At 49.0% G+C, this 19,503-nt stretch overlaps 1 protein-coding gene across 1 annotated transcript; it reads left to right on the forward strand.

Annotated features, from left to right (window-relative positions):
• Positions 1 to 3,462: 3,462 nt before the first annotated feature.
• Positions 3,463 to 13,296, forward strand: LOC102869801. The gene is made up of 3 exons (XM_006896994.1): positions 3,463 to 3,704; positions 4,334 to 4,417; positions 13,270 to 13,296. Exons 1-3 carry the CDS (start codon positions 3,486 to 3,488, stop codon positions 13,294 to 13,296), a joined length of 330 nt encoding a protein of 109 aa, XP_006897056.1. The 5' UTR covers positions 3,463 to 3,485.
• The last annotated feature ends 6,207 nt before the right edge of the window (positions 13,297 to 19,503 follow it).

Below are 19,503 nucleotides of genomic sequence, written 5' to 3' on the forward strand. Positions count from 1 at the left end.
CTCATTTGGGAGGAGAAGACTTGGGGGTAGGGAGGGAGCAGAGACAGAAAGCAGAACAATTTGAAGAAATTATGGAGAGAAATGTTCTAAGTTACGTTGCCCAGCCCCCTCATCTATACATGAGGAAACTGAGGCCTAGAGAGGCCGAGGGCTTTCCCCAAGGTCGAACAATAAGCCTATGTCAATGCCAGGAAAGCTCAGATCTTTCGGTACCTCATCCAACATTCTTAAATGAGTGAATAGGCCCACCACGCCCAGCCTTCGAATAGAGAATGCCTCCCTGCTGGATTGGATGGCCTGGACACTGCTGTTGACAGCAGCTCTTTGACTGTGGTATGTGGACCGGTGATAGTGAAGTGTGCTTAAGGGATGGTGTGCAAAGTTTCCATCAACCAGCACAGCATTTCCACTGAGTCACTCAAGACGTGAAGTTGGGACAGAGGCCATGTCATTTATAACCCGGGCATATTAAAACAAAAATCCTATTAGCCCAATAAAATAAATGGAAAATTTGTTTAATATATTGTTGCTATTGTTGTTGTTTTGTACTTTCGAGTCAGAATCGACCCACAGCTGACCTTCCAGCAGATTTTCAGAGGCATTTAATTGCACCGGAGGAGTTTGCCCATTCTTCTCCCATGGAGCAGCTGGTGAATTTGAACCACATGCCTTTCTGTTTAATATATTACTTGCAAATCAGGCAACACTTCTGACTAGAAAATCTAGAGTGCCCAAGGAGAAAAGCATTTTCAAAGATTCTTATAACCTGTCCTACTGATATTGCCACGGGAAAAGGCTGGGTAGCAGTGTTTACATTAACAACACTTTACCCATGAACACACCTTCAAGTCCCATCCTGGGAAGTTTCTGTTTCCTGAAGCTTCACAGAGATCATTCTTTAGAAGAGACCCGTGATAAGGCAGAAGGAACCTCTGGTAGCATAGTAGTTAAATGCTCAAGTGCTAACTGAAAGATTGGCAGTTCAAACTCACCAGCAACTCCCCAGAAGAATGATGAGACAGTCAAATTTTGTGAAGATTTACAGGCTTAGCAACTCTGTGGGGTCATCTGCAATGTCCTACAAGATGGCTCTGGGTCAAAAATGGACCCAATGGCAGTGAGTGGAATGAGACAGAAGAGTAAGCGTCTTACTAGGCTATGGTTTGGCTTAAGGTGACTTTTGGGAGACCAGTCTGCTCAAGGCTCAGAGAGATGATCAGGGCAGTGTTCTGGGTGAGCCACCCAACTCCATGCTTCTCAGAGATCTGGCTTCTGTGGGAATTAAAATCTTGTTTCTCAGAAGGCAGGCCTGGAATGACTAGGCCCAGCTGAATTCTCTTAGTATCAGGTGGAAACCTCTGACGCTTCTCTCTGCTTGGACTGGACAACACCCAATACCCCAGTGACCAGCTCTTGTGTGCGTGTCACGGGCATTTGTTCCTCTGCATGCTGTCTTGTTGACCTGAGGCAATTTGTAGCGATGAAACCTGGAAATCTGACGCTTTCATTTACTCCTTCACCTAACCGGGTTACCTCTCTGTGCCTCAGTTTCTTTTGTGTAGAACAGGAAAATTACAGGACCCACATGGTAGGGTTAATATAAGGCTTTAATGAATTCTCTTGTGAAAAGCCCACAAACCAATGCCTGCTGAGCAGTACGCCCCATGAGTGTTCGCTGGTATTATTGACACGAAAAGGCAAAACCCCACGAAGCAGTTACTGTCAAGTCAAATCCAGTTCTGGGCAACCCCACACATGCAAAGTAGCATGACCTGTAAGGTGTTCATGGTCGGGCCCTTTATGGAGTAGATCACTAGCTCTCAGACAGCAGCAGAGTACTTAACCGTTGTGTCACCCACCCACTGCCATGGAGTCGATTCTGACTCGTGGTGATTCTGTAGGAAACGGTAGACTTGTCCCTGTAGAGTCTCCAGGGCTGTAGCCTTTACGGGAGCAGACTGCTACATCCCTTTCTGATGGAACAGCTGGTGGGTTTGAACCACTGACCTTTTGGTTAGTGGCAGGGTGCTTTAACCAGTGTTATCTCCGAGGACCTACTATTATTCACAGTAGTAGCACTCATAAATGCAGTGGTCCTCATAGCAGTCTTGATGAGTTCTAGGGAGAGCATGGTAGCCTCTGATTTATGGATGAGGAAACCGAGGTACAGATAAGGTCCCCAGATTTCCTGAGACCTGGGAGTAAGTTAGTGGCAGGTCAGAGTGCTATGTCTCAGGTCTTTGTCCATTCACCAGGCTGGGCTTCTAGTCTAAGAGGGATAAACGAATCCAGAAAGTGGCATTCCTTGCAGGCACAGCTGTTGCTGCTGCGGTATTTATTAATTAGCTCCGTGAAAGCAAGTTAATATGTGTGGTGCCTGCTCAGTGGCTGTTGATGCCAAGCATCGGAAGAGCCTTGAAGGACAGGCCTTACATGGACATACCAGTTACACGTCTTAGGTCCGGGTTTCCGTGCCCAGTAAAGGAAGAAACCGAATGCCTGCAGGGCCGCTGGGAAGCTAGGCCTCCAGGATTTACGAGTGGCTTCCCTGTGGTTCCCCTACCTGTGCTGCACCCCTGCTGTGTTTATTTGTCTGAGTCTGAGTACATCATCATGTCTGGGACTTTAAAAAATATATTGCCTTAACTCTTCTGGTTCCATTTCTAGGCATGGGGTATGCATCTTTCTGACACAAAGGGAAGTCCCTAGGAACACTTGAGTAACCACATTCATGGGACGTCCCCCCTCTTATCCCTGGGTGAAAGGTGCTCTGGTGACATAGTCCATAGAGAGTTGGGTTACTGACACAAAGGAGGTGCCTCACTGGTAGTTCAAATCGACCAGCAGCTCCTTGGAAGAAAGATGGGTGATTCCCCCCTTCTCCTATAATGTACAGCCTCCAGAGCCCAATGGAGAATCAACTCTGAGTCAGTTCTAACTCGAAGGCAGTGCTTGTTTAATTTGATCCCTGGATGAGAATGTTTTCCTCCCTCCTCCCTCTAGTTCCCCATAAGGACTGCCCCCTCCCCAGGCAAGCAGGAAAAACAGGAGGGTGAGACACTTTTCTGATGGGGTTCTGGAGCAGTGGGGGTGTCACTCACACAGTGACTTTGACATGCGCTCTGGTTCAGAGGACAAATGCACCTGCCGGCTTCCTTCTCGCCTCATTGGACAGCTCCAGCAGCTGGGCTTCGGAGCTAAAATTATAGAAGAGCCTGACGTCACCTGGGCATAGGGGCCAAGTTTGGGGCTGTTCAGCAGGAGGGGCGCTCAGCTCGGACAGTTCTAGTCATAGGGCCTCTGGATCTCCTGTCTTGGGAGAAAGAGAGGCTGAGAGCAAAAACCAGAGGAAGCAACAGTGAGTGGACGAGGCTGCTGGGGCAATCAGGAGTCCCCGAGGAGAATGAGAGGGCGGACTCCTGTGGTGGCCGGGCCCCTGGCTGCACGGGCTGCCGGAGGGCCGGGCTGGTGAAGAGGAGGTGAGGATGTGGACGTTCATCATCCAGCTCCTGGTCAGTCTGGTGCTCCTGGGCTTCTTCCTGGTCAGCTGCCAGAATGTGATGCACATTGTCAAGGGCTCCCTGTGCTTTGTGCTCAAGCACGTCCACCAGGAGCTGGACAAGGAGCTGGGGGAAAGCGAGGGCCTGAGTGACGACGAGGAGACCATCTCCACCAGGGTGGTCCGGCGTCGTGTCTTCTTGAAGGTAAATGCCAGGCAGGCAGGACTGGGCCAGGGGTGGATTTGGGGCTGTGGTGAGGGAAGAGTGGGGGAAAGTGCTAGGATTCAGTCAAGACGTATGCTGGAAGAGAAGGAGCAGAAAGGCCTGAGAGAGGTGCTACACAGAGAGCCAGGTAGACAATGCCTCTTCAGACCTCACAATAGCCTGTGGCGGTTCCAGGCTGTTAGGAGACCTGCTCTTCAGCCTATAGCTTCAGGATGGTGGACAGTTACACGCAGGGCAGCTGAGTGTGCTGAGATATTTTCTAATTGGTATACAGTAATACAAAAGTGAGGTGTCCACCTTCTCCCTCAAGTCTTCCCCCGTTTGTGGTCATCCCTGTTTTGCCTGCTCCCCCAGGGTGGTTGTGAGAATGGCAAACACAAAGCTCTAGCCAGCAGTAGGCCGCACCCCATCTTCAGGCCCCACTGGGGCGTCTCCACCACTCAGTAAGCCATTGGTTTGGCTGCCACAACTTGCTGAGTGGGAGTTTCGCGTGAAGAGTGTTACTGGACGGGTGTATTGCTGCTGCTCTTGCTGTTTTACTGCTTCTCCCTCTTAGTCCCAAATGGTCACTTAGCAACCTCAAGTTTTTACCTTGTCTCTAATTCCAGGGGAATGAGCTTCAGAATATTCCAGGGGAGCAAGTGACCGAGGAACAATTTACGGATGAACAGGGCAACATCATCACCAAGAAGGTGAGTACATTATTAAGATGATTGTAAGGGGAGAAAAAGAAAATCCCAATAGATATGAACAAAATATAAACTAAAGATTGTATAAAACACAGTGTGTACATGCTTGAAACACAATATATGTGAATGATAAAAATACTAATTTTAAAAAATAGAAAGTGGGTACAGAGAGTCCCTAGAGCGGGGAGATGTAGGTAGGCTAGAAGTTGTTGTTGTTGTTGTTGTTATGTGCAATCAATCACCTACAACACATAGCAACCCTGTGTACAATAGACTTGGATCTTGCCTTATCCTGAGCCAATCTCACCTCCAACAGACCTAGTCCCATTTCTCCAGTCACTGAGTCAATCCATCTCATCCTGGCTCTTTCTCTCCTGAAGCTTCTTGCTTTTGCCTCCATGGAAGGATGAGAGCGTGACTGTGCTGCCCTCTTGACTACTCAGTAAGCATGGTTTCAGCTACTAGAAGCTTCTGGTGGTATTCTTTGATCCACACACAGTTCTCCTCGCAGCCTTTTGCCTGCGTCAGACTGAATAGTTCCTGTAGCTCTGTTTCTGAGGGAACAGTCCTCTCGTGGAACAGACCAAATCTAGTCCCATGACACGTAGCCTAGAAGCCAGCACTTCAGGAGAGCAATATGATTGTCCCTGGCCTACCATGGGCCTCCTAAAATAAAAGGAATGTGTAAATTCATAGAGCTAGTAGCGATTTTAACTCAGCAGACATAATTTTGCTTTGCAAGTGCCAGGACCTATGTTAGGTATGAGTGAAAAAGAGAAAACTCATTGTGTCACTTCAGCTGACCCTCTAGCAGGTTTTCAGAAGCTCTAAGTCACATGGGAGGAGATTGCCCATCTTTCTCCCAAAGAGATTCAAACCACTAGAGAGGTATGACTATTGAGTTAGCAGCACAGCTCTTTACAGACAAACCTTGATTATGTGTCCGTGGAGATACTGCTCATACTGCACTGTAGCCAGACCCCATGTGGCCATCTTCTCCCCTGGCACAGGACGATTTTTGCAAGCAGGGTTCATGCCTTATTTATGCTTACATCTTCCTCTCCCCAGACAAAGTAGATAGGTACAGAGTTAATGACAGTTTGAATATTGGGATGAATGAATGAGGCAATGTGTAGATGCAGTCGCATTACTGTACAACAGCAAAAATACACTCTCCTTTTTCAGGCGCTTACAGACCTTTGAGGAAGACACACATATACACATATTCATGCCACAGCACAGAATGAATAAGTGCTTTTACCTAGAGATAGAAGTTACATATGTTCAAACCTTGGTCCTTATGCCTGCTAAGATCTCTCTTCAAATTCTAGCCTCTGAGGTTGTCAACTGTGAATTAGCCCATAAAATGATGGGAAATGAGAAGTATCCTTATCTCAGCCAAGCAAGGGAGGGGCCCCTTAGGACAAAGGCTGCCTCCCCCTTGACTCTCATCTCCGGGGACTTACTCTTCGAAAGCTCTGACTTGATTGCTTGAACGGGCTTTTCCCTTCTTTCTTTTCCAGATTGTTCGCAAAGTTGTTCGGCAGATAGACTCGTCTGGTGCCGATGACACCCAGGTGCACGAGGAGGTGATTGTTGCGGGGTCCCCAGAGGATGTTAGTGAGCTGGAAGCCGATGTGGATTTTTTAAGGGAACTCGCCAAGGTACTGCGCAGGCGCCAGCCCTCGGGAGCCTCTTGCTCTCCCGAGCGCCCCTCACCTCTGCTCCAGCTCACTCTGGGTTTCTGTCTGCACTGGACACTCTCCCCTCACCTTGTGCTGGCTCCTTCTCGAGCCTGCTGTCTCCACTGCATCCGGATGATCCCTCTTTCCTTCTTTTGCCTGTCTCTCTGTGTGATCCGTCCTGCTTTCTGTCTCTGCTGCCATCTCCAGGTGGAGTTGAGAGGGAGTAGCCTACAGCCGGACCTGCTCGAGGGCAGGAAGGGGGCTCAGATAGTGAAGCGGGCCAGCCTGAAAAGGGGAAAGCAGTGATCTCCAAGCCTTTCTCCCGGAAGTAGCCTCTTTGGAGGTAACACCCTTGTTCATCTTCCCTGCATGGCCTGAGACCAGGAGGCTGCTCCTGGAAGTCTGCATGCTTCCTCCCCTCCACCTTCTTCTCCCAGGAATCTCACTCCTCAGGCCCCTCATCCACCTCAGAACTCCTCCTGAAAGCATGATGTGGCATGACAGGGCCCCTAACAGCTGGGGCAGGGGAGGGAGGCACGCTTAAGGCATAGATTCTAGTTTGCCAGCCTACTAACCGCATACCAAGTAAACAGTCACCATATCTAGTCAATCAGCCTTTCGCCTTGCATACTTCGAGCATTTTGCTAAGAGAGAGAGAGGCTGTTCCTTGGAGAGGGACATGATGCTCAGAAATGTAGAAGGTCAGCAGAGAGGAAAACCCTCGACCAGGTGGACTGGCTCGGTGACTGCCTCAGTGGGCTCTGGAGGGTCAGCAAGTGTGAGGATGGCACAGGACAGGTCGGGGTTCAGATCTGTCATTCATGGGGTCACTATGGGTCATACTTGACTTGATGGCACCTAACAATAACAACAACAACCTCTCAGGAAATGCTTGGGGAAAATAGAGTTTGGAAAAGGCAATGTTTGGATGAATGGGGAAGGCACACTGTATAGCTAAACCGTGTGGTATTATCTTGGAAACCAGGCAGTGGAGAGGACAAAGACGTAGTGGGACCCGTGTGGCCTGCAGCAGCATGGGTCCCCAGAAGAGCTTCAGCATTGTTAATAAACATTCAGTGAGCAGACATTTTTCCAAATGTCTCTTGAATCAAAAACTTACTGAAGTCTTGATGAAACCAAGGCTTAAATTCTCCAGGATGATCCTTCAGACATAGTTTCTCCTTTGCTTTCTAGGAAAGCAATCAGTTGAGCAGGCCCAAGGGGGCCTCTCCACCATTCTACTAGTGAGAATGACTGGAGATTGGCTGGCGGTTGGACTGCACAGCGTGTGTGCATGAGGGCTTGCTGGCGGAAGAAGGGTGTGTTGGGCCAGGCTGGGCTGTGAGGGGTCACTATGAAGACTGCACTGGTGGATGGGCCTCCACAGCCTTGTGCAGTGCTGGGGACATCAGCAGCCAACTCTGGTCTCCACCCTCCCTGATGGATCCTGTACTGAGCTGCCCCGAGGCCCTTCATTGTGCCCAGCTCGGGGCAACTCAGTACAGGATGCATCGTGGTGGGAGTCAGCAGGAAGCAAGGAAGCACTGAGACCCCCTGCACAGCTCTGCCCAGGCTGTTACCTGTTAGACCCGCAGGGCCCAACTCTGGGGCCAAGCCCACGAAGGCTTTGCCTTTCAGCACTCAGCAAAAAGCAAGCCTGCTAAGGCCTGAGCCACCAGAAGTGCTGACTCTATGCTTCCCATCGTATCTCAGCCCTTGGATAAAAAAAGAGGACTGGCGGATCCAGTTATAGGATAAAATTAGACCTGACTCCTCAGCAGCTTAAGGAGGTCACCATGTTAACCCTGGAACTGCCAGTCTGTTGGTACAGAAAGTTGTGATGAGCTGTAGTCTGGTCCTGGAGATGATGCAGAGGTGCAGATAATCTGAAAAGGCAGAGCGTGAAAGGAAGAGAACACTCTTCTGCTTCATTTTTCTTATGGTAGCAGCAGCCGGGGCTCTACAGTTCAGCTTCTGTTTGGCTCAGATTCTGCTGATATTCTTAAATGAGAGAGAAAGCAAAAGAGAGAGAGAGAGAGCCTAGTAGCCAGGCTGGAGGGAAGAGGGGATTATTATAATTATCTGGGATTTTTATTATTCTTTAAAATTTACTAGTGTGGTCAGACACCCATACACATGCACACACGCACAGGCGATGCAGGGACCAGACCACACAAGGGTGCCTCACAGGAACACAAGGAGCCCAGCTCGGGATGGTTCAGGGCCTCTGCCAACAGGGGGCTGTGGAGGGCCCATGGTGAGGGAGTCAGTGTGGAGGAGGGCTCCCACATAGGTTACTAAGAGTCTTCTCACCTCCCAACAAGAACAAAGACTAGGAAGGAGTTAGGAAAGGACAGAGAAGCTCCCTGGTCCTTGGTAGCCACTGCCACCTCCCACTCACAAGCATGCATTTAGAAAGAGTGAAAGCTAGAGCTTTGGAATCTAGATTCAAGTCTGTTCCTATTTCCAGGTTTTGGGAAAAAAAATCCCCCAAGAGTTGGCTGACTAATGGTGACCCAGTGTGTGTCAGAGCAGAACTGCACTCTGTAGGGTTTGCAGCAGCTGATTTTGGAGTAGAGTGACAGACCCTTTTCCTGAGGCCCCTCTGGTAGACTTGAACTACCAGCATTTCAGTTATCAGCTTTATAAAAAAGGCTGTGGTGCCTTAAACAAATCACTTGACTCCTAGTCTTCTTGAGTGCAGATGATAAGAGTCCCTTATGAATGTGTGTTACTCATTAATACTATTAATATGCTGTTGCTGTTTTGTGCTGTTGAGTTGGAACTGACTCAGTTGCAGATCTGATTGTAATGTGGCTCAGGTTAAGTGGATTGACTCCTAAACCTCCCGCTGCTTATTCATACAAAGAGCAATAAAGCCACTGTTGCTTCTCTCATAGGATGTGATCAGTGAGTTTATGTTTGAGAAAGGGCTTTCTAAAAGATGTATTTCTAGTTCCCTGCTTCTTAGTGGCATCCATAAACCTCCAGCATCAGAATCATCTGAGTCTTACTAAAATGAAAATTCCTGATCCCTGAGACAGACCCTGTGAATGACAGATTGGGACCTGGGATCCTGCATTAAACTCCTGAAGTGATTATCATGCAAACTGGAGGCTAGTTGAAGACTGATTTGAGTTCTGCTGTCCAAACTTCCTAGAAGTAATGTGGCACAATGGTGGACTTTGTGTCTAAAAGACAGGCTACAATCAATGATGGTTATAGTTTGTCTAAAGACAAGAAACATCTTCATAAAATGAAACATCTCACCATGGGTTGGGGTGAGCATTGAAACTGCTCAGTGCTGGTTCAGGACAGGAAAATGGGTTTTGGTAACAGTTTAAGAAACCAGAAAATTGTTAGATAGTCAAAAGATGAACGCAAGAGGCACACAACACATAGCAGATAATGGGTTTTGCTTTGCATCTGAGAATTTTAGGTCCAAGTATTAGGGTCTCAAAGCTTGGCTGGTACAAATAGTTAAGGTTGTTCAGCCGCTAACTAAAAGGTTGGAAGTTTGAGTTTACTCAGACAAAAAGCCTGGCAATCTACTTCAGAAAAAAATCCCAGCCAGCGCACACCCTGTGGAGCACAGTTCTGCTCTGACGGTCACCATGAATCAGAATCAGCTTGACAGCAGCTGGATGTTTAGATGACCATATCTGTCTTGCTAACGGGGCAGAGTGAAACTGGGCAGTCAGGAAGGGCCCATAGCAAGGCACCCGGCGGTGATCTGGATTTCTAAAAGCCAGGCCAGGGGCCTCATTCTCAGCAGCTGTCTACATCTGCAGATGCAGGGTGCCTTTTTATCTTTATAGCTATCCTTCCAACTCAGCTACCATGACTGTAACACTTGCATTAGCTCTGACAACAGAATATTTAGTAAGTTTTGAGTTTTGGTTGGGGTGGGGTTTTTTAAAAAAATAAAAAGGTAATTGGCAATCTCAATGGGGATGGGGTAAGACAGTAAAGTATTTTGATTTGCTATTTTAAGTCGCAGTCCACCCTCAGTTCCCAGCCATTGCAAGTTTATTAGACTCTAGATTGGAGAAGAGGGGAGAAAGCTGCAAGTATTGGGTGGTGTGTTGCAGAGACCAAGCGATAGAGCACTGAGAGACCAAATGAGGGAGAGAAACTGAACAGTGCATCGCAAGTGTGGGAAGGAGTTATTAGCATTTTAAAAGACAAGATTTTTCTCTGAGTGGAACCAGGAAAAGATGTACAGGACAGGGGCGTAATGAGCCAGGAACTTGTATTCTAACTTACCCCAGCTGCTGTCCACATGCTCTGGCTCAGATCTGTCACAACTGAGTCTCAGTTTATCCAGTGATGAAATGAGGGGTTATGTTAGAATGATCTCTGAGGCTTGAACTTCTTCCGCTCAGGACTAGGCAGAAACATGGGGGAGAAATATTGTTTATTCAGATACTCAAGCTTTTACCGTGGTATATCATATTGCTGGATTTTATCATGATGTATCATTTGAGGAGTGCTGAGCAATGACAACACAATGAGAAACACTGCTGGTAAGAACTTGTGATTTCCCTCCACCAATTTCCTTCACATTGATCTTGACCCGTGGTGACCCCATGTGCCAGAGTAGTCCTCTTCTCTATAGGGATTTTGATGGCTGGCTTGTTGGAAGTGGGTCAGTCACTGGGCTTTTCTTCCAGGGTTGCCTTTTGGTTAGCAGTCATGTGGGTACTATCTAGTAATTCCAGCAGTTTCCCAAAGAGTTGTTTATAATCCACCCAGGGGAAAAAATGTTGTTACATGTAGTCAAGTTGGAACCAACTCATAGCTGACCATCAAACCGGTTTTCAGAGACTGTAAACCACATGGGAGGTGACTGCTTACCTTTCTCCTTCAGAGTAGCTGGTGGATTGGAACTGTGCATACATTACAGTTGGCATCACACCCCTTACCCACTAGGCCAATGGAGACGTTAAAAATAGAAGATTAAGACAAAACCAGAACTATTTCCAGAAGTCCACATAATCATTTGCATTCATAATGTTCACTATTTGTAAGCTCTTTATGTATTTTATTATTTTAATTATCACAATAAACTAGCAATATAACTGCTGTTATTATCTTCATTTCCCAGCTAAGGAAAATGAGTCACAGAGAGTAGTGATTTGACCAGTCATGAGGCAGTAACTAGCAGAGCCAGGATCTGAATGCAAGCTGGCTCCAGAGACCTTCTTCGTAACCAGTGTACTGTCTCTTTAAATGAAAGGCTGTGACAGAAAGAACTCCCAGCATGTAGAAGAGAGAAATATGAAAGAGCTGGAGTAATCCAGAAGGCTCCGTAGAAGAAAGGACTTGACTTTTGTCTTAAGAGCACTAGCTAGAATGTCAGCTAAGAAAACTGATAAAACGAGAAGAAATTCCATAGCTTCTGTGGGCCTAGAAATGACAGACAGTAGGACCTGAGGCCATCCTGGCCAATAGTTAAGCTGCCCTGAAGTTATGCTTTCTTCTTCTCTCACATGGTAAGATAGAAACATGGCCCTGTACCTATTTTTTTTTATGCTCATAACTGTTTTTGTTTTAAACAATGTTGGAGAAAGGTATGGTAACCCTTAATATGCTAGTCCTTTAAAAATGACATTTGATAAAAATAATTAGTTATTTATTGTGCATAACATGAGTAATCAGCATTAATGACTAAAGAGCTCTGGTGGCCTAGTGGTTTTGGGGTGGAGCTGTGCTTCCAACCCAGAGCCATCCAGTTCAAAGCCACCACCTGTTATGCAGGATAAAGGTGGGCAGTCTCCTCTTGTGCAATTTACTGCCTCTGAGAACCCACTGGAGGGTCGTCTGTACATTCTCACTCACTGGCACGTACCAACAACAGCAACAACTTACCCAGAAGGGGGCAGATGGCATTTGTCAGAAACAGAGAGGCAAGGAGCACTGTGGTTCCAAATGTCCAGCTGATAGGAAGGCCTACCAGCTCAGGGGAAACCAGGTTTCTACATCACCAGAAGAAAGAGCTCTGTCCTTGAAGATAATGATTCATTTGAGTGGGAATGAGTAGAAGGGCCTGCTTTTTAAGTTTTACAGCAGCATCTGGAAAATAACCATCCCTGCCATCTCTGAAGAACCACAGAGTTGAGTCGGTCTGGCCACCTTCAGCATTCATTCCTTTTCCCCATTCTAGAGAATGTAAGATTGCTTTCTATGAAAACAACCCTGCCTCAGAACAAGCTGCTGCCCTTCTGTGTCACTTTTTCATTCATATTCAGTGGTCCCTTTGTCGATCATTCTCCCATGGATTGTCAAGGTCCTTAAGGACAGAATCCTCAAATGCTGATCTTGAAAACAGAGTTTCACACCAGGTTGTAAAATGAGATACCCTGACATTGTAGGATGGGTGCCTTGCTATGCTCACCTGGGTTTACCCAGGCTGTGGGTGAAGCTGCAGTCCAAGGCTAGATACACAATGCTTAAGGATCTCTTTGCAACAATATTGTTCATCTATGAGACACAGGAGTCAATGTCACTTGATAAAAGCTTGTGGGCCAGAGTAGACTAGGAACTGTCATCCTTGAGACTGTGAGCTCCCAACCAGAGACCGCACCTGCTTTGTTTCCAGGTCTCCAGGGCTGGGAGCTGTCTGCCTCCTTTCTACAGGCACAGTGCACACAGCCCTCAACCCACAAAGGAGGGTGCTCTGGAAGCTCATCTGCTGAGCAGGGAACCTGGGCAGCTGGCTCTTAGAAGTGACCTCTCTGGAGAGGAGGGTGGGAAGTAGTGGATGGTAGTTCACTAAAGCCACAATCCAGGAATTCAATGCCTTTCACCCATCACCTTGCTAGTTACCAGTACCAGTCACCAATGAGTCAATTCCAGCGCCTGGCAAGCCTGTGTGTGTTGGGGTTTAGTTGTGACCCCTGAGTTTTTCAATGCTGGTGTTTTATAAATAAATCCCAAGGCCTTCCGAGGACTCTTTGGGTGCACTGAGACGTCCAGCTTTTCTGTTAGTATATCAATCATTTGTACCAGCCAGAGACTGAATCAGATTCCGTCTAAGCAACTAGATACAAAACTCTGGATTGGAGTTTAGGGTGGATTACTACCACCACCACCACCACCACGACCACCCCTACTGGTGATTTGCCTCTTCAAATGCTAAATGATCCCTTCTCTCTTTCTGTCCCTCAGGATCACACCTCAACACCCAACCCCTGAACTCCACACACTCTGCCATGCACACAGGAGGAGAGCTGGACTGGTGGGCGATGGAAGTGGCGCACATGTTCCTCTAGGCTCACGGCATGACCTCTGTAAGAGACTTCCTTTAGTCTCCTATCGCATGAACGTCCGGCTGTAGACGCATGACCTACAGTCCTCAATCCTGCCTCTAGTGACGGATCTCTGTCGGAATCAGGACAAAAGCAGCAAGAAGGGGAGGGGGGGAACAAAGGAACAGAAACAAGTGCAATAGAGAGTGAGACCACAAATGTGAACAAGGGCTCTTTGTGGCTGGGGATGGTATTTCTTTTTAACTCATTTTAATTTCGACCTCGTACAGGGTAGTTTTTTCCCCAACCTCATCTGTAAGAAATCCATCTGGGCTTCCTGTAAAGAAAAAAAGGAAACTAGGCATGAAATTAGCTCAGCACCTTAATTCCATGTCCTTATCTGCCAGCCTTCCCCATCCACGCACACATCTCCATTCCATTTGTGACTGTCCTCTTTCACTCCCCAGTGGGACTGCTCCTCCCAGAATGCGAAACATGACATTTAGGACACACACACACACACACACACACACACACACACACACACACACTCTCACCTCGCTCCTCCATGCCATTCAGTATACACACAGATTTTACTGTGATGTCTGAAGCTGTATAGACTCTCCTGTGGATAAACTGGAATTTTTTTTATGTTGTCTCTCTCTCTCTCTCTCTCTGCCAGTTTCAGTATTAATCATCTTCCAATGGAAAATCATTACATTTAGAGTGCATTCGGGGTTCCTTGTGTTAGGGACTTAAGAATCAGAGGCGAGGACCCCCAGGCTTAGCTGTAGGGCTCAAAGGGAGCCAGCACCCCATCTGAAAGGGTCTTCTCTCTCAGCTGGGGGAGGGCCGGTGGCTGTCCCAGGATTGCACCAGCATGTTCCATAGAGAAGAGGTTTTCTATATCTTAAAGCACTTATATCATAGTCTGTGTTCAAAGTGTAAACTGTACAGTAATCAGCCTTGTGTATATGAAAAATAATAAATACTATGCAAACCAATAGAAACACTTTAGCAGTATGTACAAAGCACTAACAGCTCAGCTCCTGAGGACTTCTCCAGGCTGCGGGAGAAGGAGCTACAGCCTGTCCTTTCAGTGAAAGAGGAAGGAAGGGAGTAGGGCTAGTGAATGTATCTGCCAGTTCTTAGAAGTCTGTGACAATCCCAAGGTCTCCCAGAGCGAACTTGGTGCTCTAACTCCAGGAAGCCAGCAGGATAGGGGGTCGCCCTGAGTGCAGGCACTAGGCTCTCGGCTGGACAGCCTCAGTTTCCCCACTCTGGCTGACAAAGCCACCCTGGCCCCACCTGGAAACACAGAGCGAGGGGACCACTCCTGACCACACGCCCAGCGAAAGGAGAACCGGAGGAAAACAGAGCAGAGGACGACCGAGCTGCCTGAGGCTAGGAAGGAGACCCTCCTAGGCCAGGCTCCGGGTCGGGGCAGAAAGGAAAGCTCGCCTCGGTGCCATCAGGGAAGAGCCTTAAAGTTCCACTAGCGCCTCCGGCGAGGGAGGCCCGAATCAGCACAATACGCCCGGCCCTCCGCGGCAGGCGCCCTCTAGGGCCAGGAGAGTGACTCGGCCAGGCTCTTCTCGCTCTCAAAGAGCCACTGTTTATGGATGTCCTGTCACCTTCCTCCCCGTCGCGCGTCCGGGGTGTCCTCAGGACACATTTCAACCTTCCAAGTAGCACAGAGCTCCCTCAATGTCAGAGGTCCCAAGGCCCTGGTGCCTGTGACCTGGGTCTCAAAGATCTCCCCGCGGAGCAGGGACAGCCTGGCCTCCCGCCGCAGGGTCCCCGCCCGCCGGCCTGGCCCCCTGGGTGCCCTCCTCAGGCACCAGGGGCCGTGGAGCCACCAGCCAGCCTGCTCGACCCGACCTGGAGCCCATCGCCCAGATACAGCGCGGTCTGCACCCTGAGTCCTCCAGGATCCGGCGCCCCTGACCCCCGAGTTCTCGTGTGTGCCCGGCGGGTTTTGCTTTTGCTTTCTTAGAGTGGGGAGGAGATATGACGTTCCAACGTGTGGCCCGCATTCTCCTTGAAGGTTCGGGTCAGAGGAAACCCAGGCTCCTGGGTGCCTCCTCTGAGGCTGCACAAGGTCAGAGAGGGCGCGGCCGCCGGCAGAGGGGCCGGGATCAGGCCGGGTCCGCTGGGCTGCCGCGGCCCAACGGAGGAGAGGCGTGTCCCCAGAGCGCACCAAAGCTGTGCCAGCTCGCCTGGGGGACGCCGCCGGCCACAGTGCATTGGGATCGGGAGTCGGTCGGGCCCTGCTGCAACCTCGCCGCCCGGCCGGCTCCCATGCCCAGGCCGCACTGTGGGGGCGAGCTGGGTGAAGGCTCAAGGAAGCCAGGCGCGGGGTTCGCCTCTCCCGCCTCGGTTCTGTACCTCCCTCTCCCGGGTCGCCGCTGCAGCCGAACCCAGTAGCGCCTCTTAGAGACCCGTGTGGGTCCCGCGGCTCAGGCTCCGCTTTGGCACCTTCTGCTCTGTCTGGCATGGCTGCTTGGCCCGCCGGCCCCAGGCCCTCGGTGGCATGGCTGCACGCCCCAGTTGCTAGTAGGAGCTGTTAGGGGAGGAGTTTGGGGTCTCCACTTGATGCCTAGAGAATGCTGCAGTCTGCACATTAGACGCTTTTTAGAAGTTTTGAAATTACCTTGATTTTTTTAATTGTTATGAAAATGAATCTTTTCTGGGGTCTTTCCCACATGCTCTGTTATTGGGAGAGGACTCCCCACCCCCTACTCTGATGTATAGACCATCCTCCCTACACCAGCTGAACAAATGTCAAAATTAATAAAGAAATGGACTCATGGCACAGGGCTCCATCTCTTCTTCCGGCTCATCTTTTTGGGGAGGGAGGATGTGACGTGTTGGGGTAGGAGTGAAGCCTAAGTTGGGTTACAGAGGGATCTGAGGGATCAGCTTACCAAGAGACCTGTACCACTACGAGGCCTGGGTAGCAGTCCCTCCTCAATTAACACTCCCCACACTCAGTGGTATCAAGAGCCACTAGGATATATTTCTGTCCTGCCTCTTAAGTGAGGAGGGGGGGACACCACAAATCCCCAGGATACCTGGTCTGGCCCGCAGTCAGAAAAGGACCCCACAAGTGCTTCCTGAAAAAGGTATTTGGCCCTTGATCACAATGCCACAAGTGCAAGAAAAGGAGAACGAGAAAAAGAGGATAAGACAGACTGAAGTAGGCTGCAATAACAGTTGCAAAGAGCAACAGCTGTGACAGCCCAGGATGGCTGGCACAGGACCCGACAGTGTTTCATTCTGCTGTAAACAGGGTCACTGTGAGTGTATTAGAAGTGGCTCAATGACTCAATGACACGGACCCGACAGTGTTTCATTCTGCTGTAAAAAGGGTCACTGTGAGTGTATTAGAAGTGACTCAATGACACCTAGTAATAATGCAGAGAAAATGGCCCTGGGTGCTACAAATGGCTAAATGTTCAACTGCAGGATGAAAGGTTAACAGTTCAAGCTCACCCAGAGGTACCTCAGAAGACTGTCTGCTGGTGAAAGTCACAGCATTGAAAACTTGATAGAACACATGTACACATGGGATCACCATGGGCCAGAATTAACTCACCAGCCACTAACGACAGTGTGGAAAGCAGAAGGTCTCATTATATTCATACAAGGGGTCATTTTCTGCAAGGCTAGATAGAGCCCTGGGAGCGGAGTCTGCAGGGATTTGCACTGCTAACCCAAAGATCGAGCCTCTCTGGTGATTCAAATTCACCAGCAGCTCCTTAGGAGAAAGATGAGCAATCTTTCCTACAGCTTAGGAAGCCCCATGGAGAGTCAGCTATGAGTTATTGATGGCAGTGAGGGAGAGTGAGTCACAAATGCCTCATGTGTTAAGTGAGGAAACAGAATAAGTGATTGCTTAAAACACTCTTAGTTTAGTTGTACCAGGGTCCACAAACATGAATGCCTTTACCTGGCTTGGAATGACATAACAATCAGCTCATTTGCAGTAGCTTTCCCCCGGCTCCTCATAGGTGCCTATCCTAGGAGGTGAACAAATCACAATTAGAGAGTCCCTCATAATTAGAGAGTCCCAGGAGCATTTATAATGCCCACTCCTCAGCATGTTCCTCTCAGAAAGGCCACCCAAGTCTATGGGCCAATCATGACTGTATAACAGCATCACCTAGGGGATCTTTTTAAAAAGCAAAGATTCACAGAACTGTTCGGAATGCTGGTGTGTTGAGGAATGGGGATTCAATTTCCCAAAGGACTGTAATGGGCGTCCTGGTAGCACATCCAACTCAGATGTATAAGAAACTGTTGTTTTTAGTCTAAGCCTCTCCTGAAACAATTTTCATGGCCTTTGTGAGGAGGACTTCCTTGCTAGACTCAACCTAAATCATTTATACAACAGAAAAGCCTGACCAGTGTCAGAGTGTTTCCACTTTTGGTAACAAAATCTAAGAAAGAAAGAAAAAGTGCTGCTTCATGAATATAGAAAACATCCAAGTACCTGGAAAGTTGGCTCTGATACCTCTACACCTGTTTGTAAAATAAGAATACTGTCTTGTAGAGCACTTACTTGTGTAAAAAGTCATTAGGAGAAAAAAGCCTATGGGTGCTCTCTGATTAATCTATTCAAATCCATCAAGTATTTTCTTGGAACCCATTAAGTGCCCCACACTGGGAATCCCAGATTGATCACATGCCACCCAGCATCAACAATTTCAAACCCAGATGCTAAGTCAGACAGAATGGGCTACTTGCTCCAGCAGAGGGACTAGATTCCTCCGAGGTGCCAAGAAATGAAAAATTCAGACTCACCACCCTCAAGCCAGTTGTGTCCTCAAGTTAGGATGCGTCTCCTCCATTGGGTTCCTAGGCTTGTAAATCTCAAGGAAAGAAGACGTCCCCTCTCTCCAGGAGCTGCTTGTGGGTTCCAACCACCAGCAATATGAGGCCTTATTAGCAGCGCAGCACACCACCGACTACACCACATCTGACAGAGGGTTCAGAGGTCTCCCAGAGGTGCAGGAACACCACACACACACACACACACACACAGAGACACACACACACACACAGAGCCTCTGCCCACTCATTTCAGTCTCAGCCTTAGAAGGCAGGAAGGTACACACCTACCAAGCAGAGTTTCTCCCCGACCCCTACCTAATCTTCCCCCTCTGCTGCAGCAGTCTCCCACCCCAGGCTTTCAAGTCAGACACAAGGATATGCATCCCCTAGAAAGGAGGCACTGTGCAACCTCCCTACTTACCCCGTCCCAGCGCAGGAAAGAAAGGAAACTTGCAGGCTCCAACTTGTCATTATACTCCCTGCACATAAAGGGATCTGAAAATCTTGGGACAGATACCTCAGAGATTGGCTTTCTCTTCCTCAGGGGAGCAGCTGCAGGAACTGTAACTTCCAGGTAGCAGAGCCTCCAGGTGTCCCAGACACCCTCCTTTATCTGCACACCAGGCTTGAGAGAACCAGGAGCAGGTGGACCCTCACATGATGAACAGGGCTTCCAAAGCTAATCTCTCTCTGTCTCTAACACACACACACACACACACACACACACACACACACACACAGAGAGAGAGAGAGAGAGAGAGACGCGCACACGCACACGCACATGCACACACACTCTGGCTGATTTTACAGTCAATCTTTCAAAGTGCAATTTGTCTAGGAAAAGCCAATGTGAGGCCCGTGTGGGTTCTGACCAATGGCTGCACGGCTCCAGCAGCTCAGCCAGTCTTAGGTCTGTATTCTAATGGGCCTTATCTTTATCAGGGAAATGTTGGTTCTGTGAACTTAAAACTTCTCATGGAGGGTCTCCAGACTCAGAAGCAGAGTAGGGGTCTGAGCTGAGGAATGGGTGTCAGCCTTTCCCCAGGCAGGAAGGGCCAGGGAGAGAGAAGTGGGGCTGGGAAGACTGCTCACCTGTCCTGAGGCACCTCCCCTCCGAGCGGCTGACGTGGGTGGCCAGTCCCTGGGCAAAGATTGGGTCAGACGCTTTCGGTGGGAGGGCGGTCAAGGGCTGTGGGACCAGTTTTGACCCTTCAAACTTGCCATGGGATTCTGGGCCGGAGCTTGGAGTCTTGGGTATTAGCGGCCTGGATCCGGGCAGCCGAGGCCCGGCCACCTGCCTGTCCCTGTCCTGGGGAGC

The sequence above is a fragment of the Elephantulus edwardii genome, unplaced genomic scaffold, assembly GCF_000299155.1.
Source record: "Elephantulus edwardii isolate Elephantulus edwardi_28Jun2011 unplaced genomic scaffold, EleEdw1.0 scaffold00195, whole genome shotgun sequence".
Lineage (NCBI taxonomy): Eukaryota > Metazoa > Chordata > Mammalia > Macroscelidea > Macroscelididae > Elephantulus > Elephantulus edwardii.

Coding starts and splice junctions, on each gene's coding strand:
- LOC102869801 (XM_006896994.1), top strand. CDS start 3,486: ATGTGGACGTTCATCATCCAGCTCCTGGTCAGTCTGGTGCTCCTGGGC. Junction 3,705..4,333: donor GGCGTCGTGTCTTCTTGAAG/GTAAATGCCAGG, acceptor CTCTAATTCCAG/GGGAATGAGCTTCAGAATAT. Junction 4,418..13,269: donor GCAACATCATCACCAAGAAG/GTGAGTACATTA, acceptor TCTGTCCCTCAG/GATCACACCTCAACACCCAA.